Source organism: Mustela erminea, chromosome 6, assembly GCF_009829155.1.
Source record: "Mustela erminea isolate mMusErm1 chromosome 6, mMusErm1.Pri, whole genome shotgun sequence".
In the NCBI taxonomy this organism is placed as follows: Eukaryota; Metazoa; Chordata; class Mammalia; order Carnivora; family Mustelidae; genus Mustela; species Mustela erminea.
Genome location: NC_045619.1, coordinates 73,110,407 through 73,131,177, shown reverse-complemented (window position 1 = coordinate 73,131,177; position 20,771 = coordinate 73,110,407). Strand labels below are relative to the sequence as shown.

Here is a 20,771-nt window from a genome sequence, read left to right as displayed (position 1 = left end):
AGGAAGAAAAGCTGGTCATTGTCCACAAAGTGCTTCATTAGCAAATGGTGTCTATAATTGGTGTCAGGGTTAAGAATATGAGCAAAAATATGAGTTGAAAATTCTTAGTACATAGTCTACCATAAGCTAGCTGCAAAACTTTTCTTAAGTTGTCACATGGATATGTTTTCTACAATGCTACCAGGAATGCTGAATCATTCCTTTCTATAGGGATCTTTTTCAATTTTACTGGTTTTTAAATTTCAAATACTTTTAAAGTAAAAAACAAAACAACCACAAACAAATTTAAATTCTAGGAATGTGTGTGTGTGTGTGTGTGTGTGTGTGTGTGTATTTTTAGTTTTTTTAAATTATTTTGGAACTATGACTCTTCCTCAAACACTATTTTGGCCTGAATGACAATAACAGTGCTGATTTACACATGTCCCAAACATATAATCAGCCAGGACCTGAACATAACTGGGCATGGGTGCCCCTCAGGTCACTGAAAAGCAAGCATTACTTGTGAAATTATAAAACCATGGTCAAGTATGACCAAGGGATGTTGCTTTGTCCAGCTCCCCAAAGATAATTAAAAGAACACTATGATGATGGCAGAAGTCATTCTTTTTTCATAACATTAGTACTTTTCTTTCAAGTCTGTTCTTTTGGGTCATGTGGACAGTGATGTAGGCACAGAGCAGAGCCCTAAATGATGTCAAGCCAGGTCAAAAGCAATCTAGACTCAGGGAAGAAATAACTAGAAAAAATTAATGAATTCATTATCTTGATTTTGCACATCTTCAGGCAGCACTGCTCACTTAGCATTATTATCACAGCAGTAATCAGCCTGGGAAGAAGGGCAGCAACACTGCTGGGTACTGACTCTTGAAAATAAAATGACCTGTAAAGACCAAGCCAGGTTGCTACACTGCAAATTATCAACGTTCAACTTGGACTTAGTACTGTCATTTTCTGCTGACATTCCCGTAAACTGGACCAATTACTTTTAAATGAATCATATTTGTTGCAAGAGTCTAGAAACAAGCCAAAGATTTTATGCTTGGCTTTACAGAAAAAATGCAGCATTGTTTACTATATGTACCTGTAAGTGAACAAAACTTCCCTTTTAAAAATCAGAACCCTCACAAAACACGTCTTTCAAAAATGGCTTCTATATGATTATCATCATTGGGATATTTTAGTTTGCCCAATTATTCTGGATTTACCTTTCAAGTAGGAAGTATTATTGAGACTGATTTAGCGCCTTTAAATAATACTTCCAATTAAAGTATACATTAAAAGAGTAAAAATAACAGGTCACAACATCAAACAATCAAATAAAATGATTATTTTATTACTCTTAGATACATTTTTATGTAATTGCTTAAGACAGTTCATTCGGAATAAATAACCGAATCAATTTATGCTAAGTGCAACTCAAAATACTTATGTAAATGAGTTTCATTTGGTAAAAATAATCCTGATAAATTTTTTATCAGCCTCCTGCTAATATAGAACAAAATATGCCTCAAATTTTTAAAGAAAAAATGTATAACTGCTATTTGTATTATTCTTCATTAAGAAAGTACAATTGTGCTATTCTCACAAAATGTTTTTTCTTATTTTTCCCATTATTGTTGATGACAATAATAAAGGTAGTGTTTCAATACCAGTCACTTCCTATACTTCCTAATTTTCTTCATCTTTCTCTGACACTAACCAATACTGACTAGTGAATGTTTGATAAGGGTATCCCTTCTTTCAGTAGAAATTCATTCTTTAATAAAATATTTATTATACACTTACAATGTGATAGACTTTGTGTTCAAGGATTTGGATGCAAAATAAATTAAGGCAGTTTCCTTTCCTTAAGAGCTCATGGTCTAGTAAAGGCAAAAGACAATTGCATAATGGACTACTATGCAGAGTAAGTGCAAATGACACAGAAATACCCCCAGAAAGGTTGCTAAAATCAAGCAGGAAGATCAGTTAACAGTAAAACTCCATTTCATTAAATTAAGTCTACCCCCTTTATCAAGGAGGTGATGGGTTACCACTGCCTGGTTTGCACTCCCTCACCTTGGCAAAGCAATGTTGACAGGTTTAAACATCAAAACACCTCTGAGAATTACAATCACTATCCTGTTTCCTGACTTCACAAGGTTTAGCATCACTGAATTTAAACATATCTGGCCTAATCTAACTTGGAAAATACCAGTGAGTCCAGCTGTTGTTAAGAACAGACATGTACAAGATAAGAAAAACACGGACTCAAAATTTACAGCCTGATACGTGAAAATCAGATTTTTAGTTGGGGTTTTCACCATATGTTTATTTGTTCGCATTTAGGCATCAGAATAAAAATAAGACATACCTGAAAGTGTATTTACCATATTGTGCACTAGATTAGAAGGCAATTTGATTAGACAGGTCATAAATCACGTTTTTAACTGTAGCCAGATAAAAGAGACATCCTCCAAAAAACTAAGGAAAACATTTTTGATAATTATAAATGCCAAATTTAAAATTAACACCTAAAAGCCAATATGCACCTAGAAAAAAAGACTCACCACAAAGAAAAGCAGTGTATACATCTAAATTTATAACTAGTGACTTGCTACCCATAGTGCTTCAGGAATCAGATAAAACAGACCGAGTTCCTTCAACAGTATGTGTATTCTTATGAGCGCTTGATAGGAAATCAAAGCATATCCATTATTTTCTTCCAAACATTAGCCAGTGTTTAAGAGAAGCCAAACACCGAAAGACTCAAGAGGGCCAGAGGCATACATGGCCCATTTGTGATATTCTGGTTTTATACAAACCCAGTCATTTCAAACAGAAGAGCCTCATTTGATATGGACGGCTACCCTTGCACTTGATATATACCATTCAGCCAATGTGTAGGGGAGTTCAATTTTCCCTGGTCAGGGTGACCTTATCTGACTTGGGCATGGCTCTGCCTCACTCAGAGGTGAAATCGAGGCAGTGGGATCACCCAGCAGAGTTGTTTTTCTCAGGCAGCCTGAGGACATGAATAACTAAAGCCGAGGAGAAGGAAAACCGCCCAGACTTTGTCCGACGGGATTGGCGGAGAGTTCTAATCACAGTTCCCTCTTGCATCAAGGAGTGGTCACATTCACCAGGCGGAGGCACCGTAGGTCCCGCCGCCTGACACCGTGGGTCCCTCAGCGCAACCCTACTCATCCCCTTTTGTGGATTACGGGATTGTCGCTGGAACCTGGGTTTGAAAGAACAGTTTTGGGAAGTTGGATTTACGCATTCCGACCCAGCGGTCGCCCTCGAGTGCTGAGACTTGAAGACTTCTGAACCTCCCTCCCTCCCCCACAGCCCGCACAGCCACCGCCTCTCAAATTCCAGCTTATACATTCATTTCCCGGGCAATTTTTCTCTTGGGGTGGGGGGGAACAATGGACTCTTTCAATCTTCTCTTATCAACAAAGGGCTCTAAGACGAAGAAACCTCCCTCTCAACCGCATCCTTTCCGACTTTTTACCAGCGAAGAGCGGGCGTTGGGGGGTGGGGGCGCGGGGGCCGCGGAGGGATGAGGTGACAGGCAACTCACCTCTTTCAGCTGCTCCAGCTCCTGTTTGAGGCTGTCGTACTCAGCCTCCAGCTCGTCATACTGCTGTTTGAGGGTCAGCTTCTCTTCCAGCACCACCAGCCCGTACTCGGCAGCCTGAATCTTCTCGTGGGTCGTCTCCGTGAGCTCCTTGGTCAGCCTCTCTATCTCAGTCTTATAATGGTCCACAGTCTGCAATACCTCTTCTGCGGCCATAGCCCCGGCGGATGGAGGCAGGAGGGGGTGTCGGGGTGGGGAGATGGATGCAAAGCAGGCGGGGGAAGGGTGAAAATGGGAAAGAAAAGTGTGGCTGGATGCAGGAGCCGAGCGCGGCCGGCAGCGGCTACACTGCCGGAGAAACTGAGGAGAAATGCAACATGGAGAACGCAGGAGAGGATCAGGGGCGAGGCGCCGGCCGCTGCCGCATGAGTCCTCTGGGCCGGCCCCTGCGTGCGGTCAGCAGCCGTGCGGCATGGCCCGGGCTGCGGCTGCCGGGGACGACGAGGGGCTCCGGATTCTGCTTATTCAGAGGCGCCGGGCCGCCATGTCTCCCGGGCAGCGTCACTGCAGTCTCCCCGGGGCCTGGCGCGCTCGGGCTCGCGTCTCGCTCGCTCGCTCCACCTGCTCCCTCTGGCTGTGCTGCAGCCGGTGCGGAATGATGCAGTCTCGGCCCGCTCCCTCCCTTCGCGCCTGGCCCCGGCTCCGAGCAGGGGGGCGGGGAGGCGGATGGAGTCAGCGCGGGGGGAGGGAAGGAACCGACGGAAACATCCCGAGGCGCCTCCCGCCAGGCGCGCGGGGCCGCCACCGCCGGCTGCACCGGGGGGCGCGCGGGCGGGCGGCCGAGGCGGAGGCGGCGGGACGCGCGCCGGAGGAGCCTCCGCCCCGCCCGGCTGGCCGCGGACGCGAGTTCCTCCCAGGACTTTGACCCGCGGACACCGAAGCCCCCCGGAGTGGCGGGGACGCCCCTGCTCTGCCGCTGCGACGGGAGCCCGAGCTCAGGAACCGCCTGGAATCGACGCCTTTCCCAGGGAAAAGCAAACAGTAACTAACGCGCTCGGGGTCCCGCGTATCCTTCTCGCCCCCTGGGCTCCCAGCCTCCTTCCAGCCTCCAGCACCCAAACCAGCGCCGCGCTTCCAAAGCCTGCCAGACCCACCCCACTGCGCGCTCTTCCCGCCCTCTCCCCTACCTTCCACCTCCCCTCCCTTCCCCTGGCTAGCTTGGCCTTGTTATAACCCCTTATTACCCCTCAGGACAGTCTTCACTAAAGTTGCTTGCCTTCGCACAGCGGTCTGTGCCCAGCTTGCCACAGGACTGGGATCTGCTCTGAAAAATGCAGACACCCAGTAAGCCTTTAGGTACCACTGTTTCTTGCCTCAGTCGTGCTACTCTACTCGTTCTTCAGTAAAGGAAAACTGCATGAAATTCCCTATATTGGCATCAACGATTCCTTCCCTACAATAAACATTTTTAAAATAATAAGAGCTAATAGTTCTTGAGACCACATGCAACTCTTCAGTGGTGAAGCCAAAATTTAATCCGAACTCCAGAGCCCTAAACTGGATTATATTGGCCTCAGCACTCATTAATAATACACACCCGTCAACTAAATATTATATGCTAGTAAAATGACCACTTTGATCAATATGAAGAGTCACAAAAGGAGAGGAAGGCAAAGTCAGAGTGAAAGACCAAAAATGGAGAAGAGATGAGAATGGCTAACCTAGAGGAAAGGGAGAATAGGAGAGAAAAGGAGTGTTTTCTGTGGAAATGGAAGGGAGGCTCTGGGACCAATACACCAAAGGGCTTACCAGTTCCTTCCTTCTCTTCTATTGGGGGCCACTATTTAGAGAGGTGTTTTTCAGTAGCCAGGAGGTGATCAACACACACGCGCACACACACACACACACTTTCCTATTAGAAAGCAGGACTCAACACTCCCCTTCCTTTTGTAGATGGTAAAGAAACAAAGACAGTTGCTGATGGTGTGGGAGGAAGAGCAAACAATGCTCTTACAAAGCCTTGACTAATAGGCAGTCTGGATGTGATTTTCATGGCCTCCAAAAACAGACAAAAAATGATTCCTTCCAGATGCTGACAATTACAACAGAATATTCTCTTGTGATTATCTGACCTATAATTAATTAATTAATTAATTAATTAAATAGAGAAAATACTTGAAACCTGCTCCTAACCATACATTCCAACCTGGCAGAGAAGCAGGGGAGATAATGACCACATCATTTCCACTTATACTGCCTTGATGTCACAGTCCAGTTGCGAAGCTCCTCCTGGGCGCCCCACAATGAAGAATGATCATGACCTGCTGAGAGAAGAGATAAAAGCTATAATTATGGGTAGCCAAACTGCCTTCTTCCCAGTATGCCCCCTGGCCTTTCCTCACCCCACAAAGTATAAGCAGAGCCCTTCTGAAGGAATCGAAGGAATCGTAACACTTCGGGGAGACTGCCTATTACTCCCTTTCCTTTGGATATTACTGAGAATGGAGTTTGCCTCTGCAACTTTCCTTCTTGCCCCATTTTCCTGATTCATCTACTTTAGTTAATGTATTCAGTCTGACTTCGTTCAGACATTACACTATTTTAACATTACAAGATTTTGCTTATTACAACTTTGATCCTTTATATGTTGGTATTTAACTTGAAGAAAATTAACTTATTCCCTTACATACCATACTCTCCCAGAGCTGCACAGTTACATTTCTCTCCATATATATGTCATACATACCATGTATATATAGGTACACACATAGATATAGATAGATGTATATATAGATCACTGACAAGTATCTAGAAAATAATTTTTTTAATACTTATTTATTTGAGAGAGAGAGAGAGAGTGAGACAGAGAGAGGGAGGGAACACAAGTAGGGGAAGTGGGGAAGGGGAAGCAGGCTACTCACTGAGCTCCATCCCAGAACCCTGGGATAATGACCAGAGCCAGAGGCAGACGCTTAATGACTGAGCCACCCAGGTGCCCTAGAAAAGAATTTCTTAAACCATTCCTGGAAGTAGTGTTCCCTCATATTTCTTTAAATTAGCAGCCTCTGATTACTTAGGAAACCTTCTTATTTACAAATATTTAGAAAAAAATTAGGGGTGTCTGGCTAGCTCAGTCAGAAGAGAGTGCAACTCTTTTTTTTTTTAATATTTTATTTATTTATTTGACAGAAATCACAAATAGACAGAGAGGCAGACAGAGAGAGAGAGGGAAGCAGGCTCCCTGCTGAGCAGAGAGCCCGATGCGGGCCTCGATCCCAGGACCCTGAGATCATGACCTGAGCCGAAGGCAGCGGCTTAACCCCCTGAGCCACCCAGGCGCCCCAAGAGTGCAACTCTTGATCTCAGGATCATAAGTTCGAGCCCCACACTCAAACTCGAACTGTAGAGAATAAACAATATTTTTTAAAAATACAAATATTTAAGAAAAATTATATTTTGTGACTTAGTACCTCAAATCAACCACTCACAACTTTACATGAATATTGTTTTCCCTTGTTCTCATTCATTCATTCTTTAAACAGATATTTATTAAGTGCCCCTTATGTCCTAGGAACAATAGTAGGCATTGTGAAATCAGTGACCAGTAAGATATCAGTGGTCAGTGGTCCTGACTTCATGGAGCTTGTGTTCTGAGAGGGACAAGCAAAAAAACACATGACAAAATGAATTAAAAACAACAGGGACGCCTGGGTGGCTCAGTTGGTTAAGCAGCTGCCTTCAGCTCAGGTCATGATCCCAGCGTCCTGGGATCGAGTCCCACATCGGGCTCTCTGCTCAGCAGGGAGCCTGCTTCTCCCTCTGACTCTGCCTGCCATTCTGTCTGCCTGTGCTCGCTCTCGCTCGCTCCCTCTCTGACAAATAAATAAATAAAATCTTAAAAAAAAAAAAAAAACAGGAATGCATGGGTGGTTCAGTTGGTTAAGCCTCCAACTCTTGGTTTTGGCTCAGGTCATAATCTTGGGGTCATGAGATCAAGCCCCACCATGGGTTCTGCACCCAGCACAGAGTCTGCTTGAGATTTTCCTCCTCCCTCTCCCTCCTCCTCTGTTCCTCCCCACCCCCCCCCACAGTCTCATGCTTCCTCTCTCTCTAAAATAAATAAATAAAATCTTTTTTTTAAAAGATAAATATAAAAATTCCATATTGTGGCACTGATAAGCAGGATACAGCATAGTGGTTAAAAGCAGAAGCTAATCTGTTTGGGTCAAATCCAACTTTACCTCTTACTAGCTATGTGTGCCTCAGTTGCCTCATCCTTAAAGAGGGGACAATAATATAATTACTGATGAGATTATTGTGAATAGAACAATATTTGACACCTAATAAGCAGCAAATGTATGTTTGTTTTTAAGTTTTTGGGAAAAAAAAGAAGAAGAAGAAGAAGAAGACTGAGATAGAAAAAAAGAAACAACAGAAAGATCAGTGGCGATCTCTCTACAGAAGTGATATTTACCCTAGTATCTAAGGAATCTGAAGGAACTGGCTATGCTAACTGTGGAGGAAGAGCTTCCCAGGAAGAGGGAAGGGCATGTGTAAAGGTCTAAGGCAGAAAAGAGTTTGGTGAGTACAAAGGATAAAAATCAGAAGCTGAGGCTTATAAGCCAAGGGGAAATAGCCTGGGACCGCACTAGAAGAGCAATACAGAAGGGAAACTCAGATCATGCCTGCCATGCAGATTAGACCCATCTGGATGTTGAGCATCTGAAACCAATATAATATTTTATGTCAATTATATATATAAAAAAAAAAAAATATGGTCTTTCAAATTGCAAACATTTGCAGAGTTAAAAAACTTTGCCAGGCAAATAAGTTTCACACCACACAAGAACAAGAGGAAACAAAATACTTCTATTTTGCTTCTCAGCATGCTTTACAATAAATTTTAAATAACCCTAACTGGATTAGCCTTTTTAAAGGCAGAATAGCTGGTAGGTTGTAAATGGGGATTTTTTAAATCATCTGCTCTTCTTTCTAATCCCCCTCAAAAATGATGTCTGAAATTCCTTTGGTAATAAAGAAAGATGCCTATCATTTCATAATTAGAAGTAACTTTGAAATGCAAAGAGTTATTAAGCTTAAATTTGTACTTATATTCGCTTTATATTTTTTCCTGGTTCTGATAAGGAAATACCCCAAGGAAGGAATTGAATGGCTGAAGAAATGGAGGCTGGAAACACTGCAGATAAACATTACCCAATTCACATCTGTGCCTAAGGCTGGTCTCTTGCCTCCAGTTCTTCAAGAATTGAACAAAATTTCTTAATATGCTTCTTTCTGCCAAAATATGTCCCCTTCTCTTGGTTTTTTGATAGCTCTAAAACTTACATAGAGATTCTTAACCTGTTCAGAAACATTCCTTTATCCAACAGGAAAAAAAAAAAAAAAGAAGAAGAAGAAGAAAAAGAGAAAGAAAGAAGAAAAGAGAAAGAGAAGAATAAGGAATTTGGGTTTTATTCTCAGTGGAGTGGAAAACTTGATTATTTAGTCAGGAAATGAAATTATTTGATTTATATTTTAAGAGCATCATGACTACACAGAAAAAAAGATTGGTGGTATCAAAAAATAGAAGTAGAAGGGGACTGCCTGGCTCTGTCAGTGGATCCTGCAGCTCTTGATTTCAGGGTCACGAGTTCAAGCCCCATGTTGCAGGGAGAGAGAAAGAAAGAAAGAAAGAGAGGGAGGGAGGGGATGGAAGGAAGGAAGGAAGGAAAGAAGGGAGAGAGAGAAAGAAAATGGGATGCCTGGATGCCTCAGTTGGTCAAGCATCAAGACTCTTGAGTTTGGCTCAGGTCATGATCTCATGGGTCATGGGATGGAGCCTCACATAAAGCCCATATCAAGTCCAAATCGAGCCCCGAATTGGGCACTCCTATTCCTCTGTCCCTCCCCTCACTCACACATGCTCTCTCTCTCTAAATAAATAATGAAAAATAAAATAAATAATGAAAAAAAAAAAAAAAGAAGAAGAAGTGGGGTCACTAGTTAGGAAGTTGTTGTGATTGACTAGAAGAAGATGGCAGCCTGGACTACGCTAGTAGCAGTAGGGGAGAGAAATGATGGATTCCTAATATATTGCCAGAGGGGGAGGTGAGATAGAAGTCTCCAGACTTGTTTGGGGATTGGATGTGGGATAGAAAGAAAAAGAAGCAATCATTAAAAATCTAATTTTTTGACTTGCACAATTGGGAAGGTGGTTTGCCATTAGTTGGATGGGAAAGACTTTGAGAATGTTTCAGGAAATTTTGAGTTCTATTTTGGACATATTAAATGTACGACATTTTGGAGACATAGAAATGTTAAGCAAACAATTGGATATAAGACCAGAATTAAGGAGAGAATTCTTGGGAGGTATAACAATTCTCCTCTGGAAACCATTAACATTAAATGTTTTGTGGGTTGTTGTTGTTGTTGTTGTTATTTTAAGTAAACTCTACACCCAGTAGGGGGCTGGAACTCATGACCAGAGACCAAGAATCAGATGCTCTTCTGCCTGAGCCATCCAGGCGCTCCAGCATTATGTGAATTTCAAATGAAAGAAATGGATGGTATTATCCAGGAAAAGAGTACAAATAGAGAAGAAACAGAGGTCCTTGAGGTACCCCTATTTAAGGTTGAGTTGAAGAGGAAAAGCCAACAAAATTAAGAGGTAACTACAGAGAGCAAACTGATGGTTACCAGAAGGGATGTGGGTGAGGGAATGAGTTTAATAGTTGATGAGGATTAAGGAGTGCACTTGGGATGATCACCGGGTAGTGTATGCAAGTGTTGAATCACTATATTGTACACCTGAAACTAATATTACACCGTATGTTAATTAACTGGAATTTAAATATATACTTGAAAAAAAGAAAAGAAAGAAAGCTAAGAAGGACCAGTCAGTGTGGTTAGGAAAATCAGGAGAGAAATATCTGAAGGGTATATAGAGAGTACTTGAAGAGTAAAGGAATAAGGACTAAGTCAATGCCATTGAGAGGCCAAGGTCAAGTAAGATGAGGACAAAGAAATGTTACTATATTTAGCAATGTGCAAATAGGTACTCTTGACCACAGTAGTTTGTGCAGGACAAAGAGGGTAAAAACCAGAATATAAGAGATTGAAACATGAAGAGAGGTTTAAGGTGTGGAAACAGCTGGAGCTCACAGTGCCCCCAAGAAACAGTGGAGGGAACAACATACAAAGAGAATGTGAGTCTGGATTGGAATCTCAGCTATGAAATGCTGGAGGGAAATCTACACTTCAAAAGCAGTTCACACTGGGATGTCCAAATGCACCCTCAAGGTAAGAGTGAGATTTTGAGCCAGAACTTGACCTCCAAGCTGCTCAGATATCTGCCCTCTGAGCAGATCCCTCTGGCCCAGATCCTGGAGTACACGCCTGGGTCCAGGCCCACTCCCAGAAGGTGCTGTCTCCCTCTGCTCACATGGTTTCCTGTGCCCCGGCTACTCTCTTCTGGGTACTGGTTCAGGGAGCGCTCCCAACCCTGCTTCCTCATCTGTCTTTTGTCTCTTCTAAGATGCAAGATGCTAATGAATTAAAGCTGGAGTATTTTTTTGGGGGAAGGGGGGGTGGCACATAGCTGTTCTCTCCTGTTTTACATCTTCAAAATCAGTGACCACCAGATGATCTGGGGTTGTTTCTTAGCCACAGCCTACATCCCTGTTATCTTCCCACCAGAGAGGCACTGATTTAATTTTTGTTGGAATTACATTTCTCCATCTGTGTTTTGCTTTACTTTTTAAATGATATTTTCTTCAAAACTCTTGATTTCACTCTTTTTTGTCATCAGCATTTGCCAATTTCGGAGGTAATCTCATCTCATTAATTCTTTCTTCATTATTAAATCTGTCTCCCATGTATTTTGGCTGCAAACAACCACAAGGAGTTTGTACACTGTAGTACACAAGCTAATATAACTTATTCTTTCTTTAAAAGAAGACTAAAAACTTCTGACTGCCAGTTATTATTTCTTTAGAATTCGTCCACTAACCTGCCTTGATTTTCTTGATCTGAGGCAGTGTTCTGAGTCATTTGTTTCAGAAAATCAATTCCTCTTTTTTATGAAGTTTATTTTAAGGATCACTTTAGTGAGCAAAACTATATGCTAGCAGCCAAAGTGATAGTTATATCCCAGGTCTTCCAAGGTGCGATGGAATCGGTGTTGGTGGTATAGTGGTGAGCATAGCTGCCTTCCAAGGTGCGATGGATCAAAGAATAGAAAGATTGTTGTGAACAAATTCCTGTAAGCTAGCTGAGTGAAAGCTCACCTGTAGTTAAATATCACAGACTTGTAGAAACACTAAAAGCCATATAGTTGTATGGCTTTTTCCAAAAGATCAGTATAAGAGCAGAGATGGTGGGTAGATGTATCCGTCCAGACTTAGGGTTTTGTCAATGAGTGTGTAGGAGGAATAGGAGACAAGGAAATTGAGGATATTGATGAAAAGGTAAATGATGGGTTAAATTGTGGAACATGGGGGCGCCTGGGTGGCTCAGTGGTTAAGCCTCTGCCTTCAGCTCAGTTCGTGATCTCAGGGTCCTGGGATCAGGTCCCGCGTTGGGCTCTCCGCTCAGTGGAGAACCTGCTTCCTCCTCTCTCTCTCTCTCTGCCTACTTGTGATCTCTGTCAAATAAATAAATAAATAAATAAATATTTCTTTTAAATAAATAAATAAATAAATTGTGGAACATGGCCAAGTGCTAGGTGTCTCTCAACATCTCTTTTCTTCTATAATAATTGCATCCCCAATTTTTTTGCTGTATGAATGGTCATGTAATAAATCTGGCTACTTACTTAAATTAATGCATTCAGTTACTTGCCAGTGACAAGGGGTTGCAAATTGGATTTAAGAATTGGCACGTACAACTCCATAATTGTCTTAATGTGAGGAGGTATGCCCTTCCCCGCTTTCACTTTCTTGCTGTCTGGAATGCAAACAGAATGACTGAGCTCCAGGAGCCATCCAGCCCATGAAGTAAGTTTGATAATGAAAGTATTGTAGAATGAGCAACAGGATAGAAGTTGCCTAGGTCCTTAAATCTTAACAGGAGGATTGGTGAGATATCCAGCTTTAATATTCCAAACTCAACACAAAAGTGACTTTTTTATTTTTTAATTAGAAAAAGATAAAAAACCTTGAGAAAATCAGCTTAGCTCTTGTTCCTCCTTTGTGACTGCAAGGAACACCCAAGAAGGGCAACATTAGAAATTATCTATTCTAGTCAATCTTTTTTTTCTTAACAGCCTTTTTGAGATATGGGTCACATACCCTAGAATTTACCCATTTAAAGTATACAACTCAATGGTGTTTAGTATGTAGTATGTTCACAGAACTGTGCAGCTATCACTACAGTCAATTTTGGAAAAATTCCATTATCTCAAGTAGAAACCCTGTGGGGCACCTGGTTGGCTCAGTCAGTAGAGCATGTGATTCTTGATCTTGGGGTTGTGAGTTCAAGCCCCACACTGGGTATAGAAATTACTTAGAATATTTTGTTTTAATTATAAACAAACAAAAAACCCCTGTATTCTTTAGCTATCATCTTCCCCCGCAAAGTCCCACCCCACCCGCCCCCCGCGGCCCCACCACAACCACTAATCTTTCTGTCTCTATAGATTTCCCTATTCTGGACACTTAATATGAATAGAATCATGTTGTAAATTATTGTAACTTTCAGGGCCATCCCCCATTTCAGCAAGGAGGTTGAATCAATCATCAAAAGGCCAAAGACCTAATCATTCATGCTCATGTAAGCAAGCCTCCATAAAAACCCCAGAAGGTGGGGTTCAGAGGACTTCCGGGTGGGTGAGCACATCCGTGTACTGGGATGGTGCACAGGCCAACGATATGAGGACAGAGCTCCGACCCTCAAGACCCTTCCGGGCTTTGTCCTGTGTATGTCTTCAGCCAGCTATTTATCTGTATCCTTTTTTATAATCTGGCACTCTAATATGTAAACCATTTTCCTGAGTTTTACTAGTTGCTGTAGTAAATTAACCACACCCAAGGATTTGGGTGTGGAAACCTCTCCCTGATAGCCTATTGGTCAGAAGCACAGGTAACAACTCTGACTTTTAATTCGTGTCTGAAGGAGGAGATGTAGGGCAGTTTTGCGAGACTGAGTCCTTAACCTGTGGGATCCGAACCATCTCCGGATAAGTGGTGTCACAGCTGAGTTGAATTGTAGGACACCCGGCTGGTATCCCAGAATTGCTTGATGTGTGGAAAACCCACATATGTGGGGTCAGGAGAGTAGTGTGAGAGTAAAGGAGACACACAGCGAGAAGGTTGTTTTTTTCTTTATGTTGTGCATCCTATAATGTGCCTTTTTGCTGGGCAGGCTGAGGTTCCAGGTAATGTCAGAAGATAAATGAAGCCAAAAGGTCACAGCATTTACTCAGGATTCTTAAATAAAACTGAGGTTAAAAGACAGGGATGACTTACAAAACACCTCATACGTGACCACGCCCTAGAGGAAAAATTAGTTATGTTCTGGTTGGCAAAGTCTCCCATATCCTGGGGACAAGAAGTCTGATTCCCCAACAAGAGCCAGGAAGTCTAACTTTAAACCTTAGTCATCCTACTTCCAAGCTGTTTGATCTTATACAAGTTACCTGCTCCAACCTCAGTTTCCTCACCTGCAAATAGGAATGACTGTCCACCTACTTCACAAGTAGCTATAAGGATTCCGAGTACTAATTTCTTTCTCCTTCCCAGGACCCTCCTGTTTACGATGGAACAATATTCATCAAGGCTTAAAGAATAAAGACAAAAAGAAAAAAGTGTATAGATGAGGAACTAGATGTGTTTCCTATGTGGAAACTGTTTGGGGTGTCATTAGACCATAATTGAAGGATATTTATGCTGGAGATTTCACATTTAATGTACATGCATCAGAATTTGTGTGGAAGTTGAAACAGCCCAGGAAGCATACCTAGAATTAGGAGAAGGAGGACTGAGAATAGATCCTGGGCAGCATCCATATTTAAGAGGCAGATAGGGGAGGCAGAGTAGGATCCTGAAGGAGGTAGAGTTTTCTCCAGTATGTGCATGTGTACGTGCATACACACATGGGCACACTATTAAAATTATCTCAAAAGGAAATGATCCCAAACTTGTCTAGTTCACCTTCTTTACACACAAAAGCTTCCTTCCTGTTCCCTGCCTACCCTGCACAGGTATCCTAGAGCATGGTTACTGAAGATGCTCATAAGGAGTACCGAATGAGGGATCCCACAGTCTTATTGTGGGGCAATTATCAGCTTAATGCAAATTCAGGAAGGAGCATATCCCTTCCTATATCCAGCTGTAGACCCTGGGACACTGGTGATGGGCATATTACCATCCAAGTGCAGGTATATCCAATTGGGTATAAGGGCTCAGCTCTCTCCTGGGCACAGAAATCTAGTCCTGGATTCCCTCCCTTCATGGGCAACTCCACTGACCAGCTTTTAGGTTTTTGAAGGCCCCTGGAAATTCTCCTCATTGTTATCCTTCCTCCCAATCTGTTACCCCATATTGTCTTTGTACCCCCCATAAATTCTTGCCCCCCAAATCAAATCAAAACAAAACCTGCTTTCTTCTTTTCTCCTCTTGTTTGGATTGTGAAATCAAATGTAGAGCCCAAACAATTAGTAACTGAAAACTGGTTCCTCTTTCCAAGATGTTCCAATTGATCCCAAAAGGGCCTTCCATTCTCCTATTGCAGTAAACAACAGGAAAAAAAAAAAATCAGATTGTATATTAAGAAAAACTGAAGATTCATATCTTGCTATATACATATTCTTATCATAGCTAAGACCATATGCTATCTACAGTTTTATATCCTGCTTCATTTATTTAATATTGTAGCCCAAGACATTTTTCATGTTATCAGAATATTTCCTAAGCATCACCCTTAATAGCTGCATAATTGACTATTTCATGTTATAATTTTTTAAATCCTTTCTACCTCCAGCCAATCCAATGGTCCTTAGTGCACATGAAACTGACAAAATACAAAAGCTGATTTCTAGGTACTTGTTAAAAAACACAATCTCAATCTCATGCCCCATAACATTTATCAAAGGGAGGATTATCTAAAGGATATGAGCTCACTCACTCACAGGTACTCTATAATCTCTGGACCAGTACAGAACAACATGCCTGGTCCACATTCTACTTGCCCACTAACTGTGTTTTGATGTGGGGTCATGAGGCTCTATGAGAAAAGTTGGAATACTCAACCCAGCATAAATAGTCATCCTGTCTACTACAGAAGGATACTGTTGAGGTCATGAGCCATGACCTCACCTAATATCGTTTATGAGAACCTTCTACATTCTATGGAATAAATCTGTGTCTGATCTTACTACCAAGAATAGCTGGCCTTTTCCAGAGTAACTGGTCTGCTTTTATAACATGAGTACTGTGACTTGTATAACTGATCAGGTTTTCCTTTACCTACAGGCTGCTAGAAAGCTTCTTTTGGCAAATTTGTGATCTTTTAGCAAGGATATAGGTCAAATAATGTGTATTTTTAATCCTCATTCCTGTTTTATCCCAGTTGGAATGACTGAGCAAAGACCATGCATGTTTCGAAGGCTGTGTACTAATTTTTCCATCAACTGGCATGGGAATAGTTACTGTTTTATCACACCTTTATCTGTGCTGAGTTCTTTTATAAATTCTTGCTGACTTGACAGGCAAAAGAGGAGTACTGTCTTACTGTCGTTTCAATCTACATTTTGTTGATAACCAATGAGATTGAACCTTCTGACCAAAACCACTACATTTATTCTATTAATCATTTACATTTCTTCCCTCTTTCCATCTTTTGCAATCTTTCTATTAGGTCTTTGTGTTTTTCCTTTTATCTGTTTAAACTAGATAAGGGCCCCTCTTTCCTCTGTCTCCTGTCATCTGTTGAGAGAAGGGAGACAGTGTAGTAGAGGCTTGAGGAACGGTCACAGGGAATAGACAGGAACACATAAAGGACACTCAGGTCAACATGCAGAATGAACTGAAGATGCGCGCATAGTTTTAAAGCAAAACACTCGAAGCACAGTTGATAGATCATTTCCATAATCTGACTCTCTCCTCTTGTTCTTTTAAAACATGCCCAATTCCAGAAAAACACATTTTTAAAACGTTAAGTTTTTGTTCTTTCAGTTGAAGAAAATTCCTTGAACTATAAAGTAATTTTAAGATCATAATCAAACACTTGTCTATTGCAAAGACTGTTTGTAGGAGAGTGCTTATTTTTGTAACCATGGAAACCCAGATGATGCCATGCCTACATACCTAGTTTGCACAAATAATTTTTAGTGAACCAAGTCAAACAAATCATATATCTACCCAAATCATTTCTTTTTAGAAATGCTTTCTCTTGGGGCACCGACTTGGGCTAAGTCGTTAAGCATCTGCCTCCCACAGGTCATGATCCCAGGGCCCTGGGATCAAGCCCCACATCCAACTCCCTGCTTCTCCCTCTCCCACTCCCCTTGTTTGTGTTCCCTCTTTCACTGTTTCTCTCTCGTCAAATAAATAAATAAAATCTTTTAAAAAAATGCTTTCTTTCACTGCTAGTAGAGGGAGGTTCGAAGGTTTGGCATGGTGTTACATGAGCAGCTCAACTTCTTAGCATCTGTTTTTTGACAGTTTTAGTTTTTTCTTTTCTTTTAAAAACACTTTAATTAATACAAAGCATATGCCATAATAATTCTCAAATCTCTCTTCTGATTTCTCTTAATAAGGTTCCTGGATATACCAACCTCTTTTTCTGATACTGAGAGATTCAAAGATGTTATACACCTGGCCCATGGCCCCATGCTAGAGAGAGCTATACAAACCTCATCCCCAATTTATCTCAAGTGCAACTGCATTCTCAGGGTGATTAAGGAAAACCCAACTGCAAGCTTTTGATTTTCAATTTGGTACACAGACGTGAAGGTTGATTTCATCTTAACCCATTGTCCTTGTCTCTAAAGCTTTCTTTAAGGAAAACATGTACTGAATGCTACTTTATGGCAGACCTTGTTCTAAGTGTTTTACAACGAATTGACCCCTCATGACAGGAGATTATATTCCTATTTGACAGATGAGGAAATGAAGGCACAGGAAGGTTATATACCTTGCCCAAGGCCTCACAAGAGGCAAATGATGTTCATCCACTGTAAACACAAGCTTTTCTCCTAAACCAGTGTCTCCTCTTTCATTGGACTAGAAACTGGGAATGTCCACAAAATTTACATTGTTTCAAACCTTAAGCTATGCAGAATGAGTCAAGTGAAACATTGTAAGCAGAAAGAGTTAGGGGTTCTCAGAAATAAAAGACAAGACCTAGCTCTCCTGACAAAAGAGAATTTATTGTATGTTCCCAGCTCTTTCCTATGATCTGTGTCCTGCTTGCCCAAGCACACTTCCTGCAGAACTTCCTAGGAGGTGTTGGAATTACAAAGAAATGCAAACACCTCAGTAGCTAAGGATTTTCAGGGAACAAAGGGAATTCAAACAGTAACAGTTTCTCCCAGGCCAGCAAATAGCTCAACCGGATCAGAGATAATAAATAAATATTAAAACTCCCAGTGCAGAGTTTCATAAATAAGCAAGGACCTCCGCTCCTTCCCCAAGATAATGCCCCTATGACCACCATGTAGATTATACCAGCTCCAAGAGCATGCCCATAGCCCCTTCCCCTGCTCTGATGGTTACATCTGCTTCATTAGGAGTAGGAGGAGCACAGGCTTCATGAACGTGACATAGAATCATGCATAGGCATGTTTTCCAAGGGCCTACATAACCTTATGCCCATCCTTACATGCGATGACAAAGTTCCCCTTTCTGAATATTCATCCTAACTCTAAATAAAAAGAACCCAATCACCCTTGCTCAGGGAGTCATGGCATTGGAATTGTTTCCCATGATCTCCATATTTGCTGCAAAAAAGCTTCCCTTGTGTGACGAGTCCACCTGGCGTAATCTTAACTGTGACTCATCAAGGACCAAACTCCCATTAGTTTGGTTACAACACGACTGAGGATTTTTTTTCATGTTTCCAAACATCACTCCTGACGCAATTAGTACAACTAGAAATTGAGATGATCAGTGAAGCAACTGCTACCCACAACAGATCTCTAGAGCCAGAAGGGAAGTCTTCACGGACTAGGAGGGCACACATCATGTATCAAAGCTGCACATGCAAAACCAACATGAAGGACATGTTGAGGGATATGGACAGGAAGAGGAGTGGGGATGGAAGAAATGATGCTTATCACAACACATTCAACTAATTTTTAAAAACTATTTTTTTTTCATTTCAGGACCAGGAATTCTATTACTTACCCTCAAGATAAAAAAAAAAAAAAAAAGAAACCCTAAGTACTTTTGATTGTTTACCTGAATGTGATGGATGGAACGCTGACGACATAAACACAAAAGGTTGGCGCTATCACATATGTGGCTAAGGCAAGCAGGTCTGATGCTTTTGGGTTCTGTATTACACCATGGAAAGCATTGTCCATTGTAGTATCCTTCTTGGACAGTTCAGATGTGGTTGTGAATAGACAGAGGTAAAGGAGCACTCAAAGCCACGTTCTTCTAGAAGACCAAGGGTATGTGCTAAGAAGTCATCCTAGTGGAGGAAGTAGGCAGAAGAAGTTCAAGTCATCAGAAAGATCAGGCCACGCTATGTCCTTTTACCCTAAAGTGAATACTCCCTGAGCAATCTTTCCGAATATATCCACAGTCTATAATAAAGGCTGTTGAGTGAAAACTACATTATTAATCCATCAAACCATGTTGGTAGCTGTTTACTTCTTAACTGAGGCTATACCACACTTGGCTCGCCAGGATGGATACTGAAAAATAAACACTATAAATACAACCAGTCCTTAATGGAACACTTTTGCAATCAAAGGGAATTATTCCTGTCATGTCTTCATTGAGTTCAGCAGTTCATGACTTGGGCTCCTGTAGATCACTCATCTGGGGGGACACAGGTTATCACCTTCAAAACCTGTTCAAAAGCTTGGAAAGACATGGGACACAGAGTAATTTGGGTTAGGGGAACCTTTATGATAGTTACAATAATAATGACAGGGTCATTATCCAGCAGGGTCAGTGGGAAATTGAACTATGACCACCAGTTGGCCTGAGGAAAAATTGCAAAATTACAGAAGCTGGGGGGTGGTGGGAGAGTGGGCATGGAGGGAGGAATTAAGTAAATCCTAAATTATTCAATTTACATCAAATAATAAGGAACATCCTCAAACATAGAAAGGGAAGGCAAAAGAATAATGTAATTGATCATATAATAAATTGAAAAAATTAATTGTTTACAAATTTCATACTTTCTCCTCATTAGAGAGTTCAAACATGTATGGAAGTAGAAAACTTACTATTATGTTTCTTCTGTAGATATGGGCATATAAAAGGCTATAAGCCTTTGTAGGGGGAGAAAGACTTTCCCTCACCCTTCTAGGTACAATATCTGGGTCTAGATTAACAGGAGAAAAGGTACACAAATTTATTAATTTTTAATATTATGCACCTGGGGGAAAAAGTGAATACCCAAAAAAGCTGTGAAATCTGAGAGCTTTACAGTCTCAGTAGGACAAGAGAAGAGAGGTTGTAGGCCACTTTGGAGAGAGTACATGATTTTTTTTTTTTTTAAATGAATGGGCCTTAGGAGAATTGATGGGAGATACAATAGTTTGTGACAAAGTTTGTCTGGATGTGGAAACTAGAAGACGACTTCTTGTCTCCTTCCTGTGATACGACTCGATCCTCCCTGTTTGATGAAACTCCAGAAGAGATAGTCTCTAACAACTGCATTCCCATTCCTTTTGAAGTATCAGTCTTTAGGCAGATAAGAGGAGTTCCAGAAAAGTATCTTCCTGCCTTTGATGATTTTCCAGTGTCTTCAGCTCAAAATAATCAATCTACCAAAGGGGCCATATTTGGGAGACGCATGTTCTGAACACTTTCACCTCTATAAATGAGACTACAAAGATACTGAGGAAGCCCTTTATAGAGGCTGTAGGCTCTGTAAATACATGTGAGACAGGCAGGTCAGATGCTCTTCTTGGGAACTCCCCCATCTCCTCAGAGGCTGACTAGCATGTGAATCAGCAATACCTAGGGGCTCCCGGGTGGCTCAGTCAGTTAAGCAGCTGACTCTTAGTTTCAGGTCAGGTCATGATCTCAAG

General features: G+C 41.6%; 1 protein-coding gene and 1 long non-coding RNA gene across 13 annotated transcripts in view; one reads left to right on the top strand and one right to left on the bottom strand.

Moving 5' to 3' along the window:
- BICD1 (BICD cargo adaptor 1) overlaps positions 1 to 3,808 on the bottom strand; it is a 221,608-nt gene extending 217,800 nt beyond the window's left edge. For 11 of the 12 annotated variants that reach the window (XM_032349937.1, XM_032349938.1, XM_032349941.1 and 8 more), the window contains exon 1: positions 3,569 to 3,781. In XM_032349937.1, coding sequence (XP_032205828.1) covers positions 3,569 to 3,781 — 213 coding nt within the window. Of the gene's footprint in view, positions 1 to 3,568 lie in introns of all 12 variants that reach the window. The other variant, XM_032349949.1, reaches the window with a different exon arrangement.
- A 6,247-nt stretch (positions 3,809 to 10,055) lies between these two features.
- LOC116594493 lies at positions 10,056 to 18,914 on the top strand. Its single transcript, XR_004287252.1, has 2 exons — positions 10,056 to 10,232; positions 18,885 to 18,914. It is a non-coding gene; the product is annotated as an uncharacterized LOC116594493 (long non-coding RNA).
- Positions 18,915 to 20,771: the final 1,857 nt, after the last annotated feature.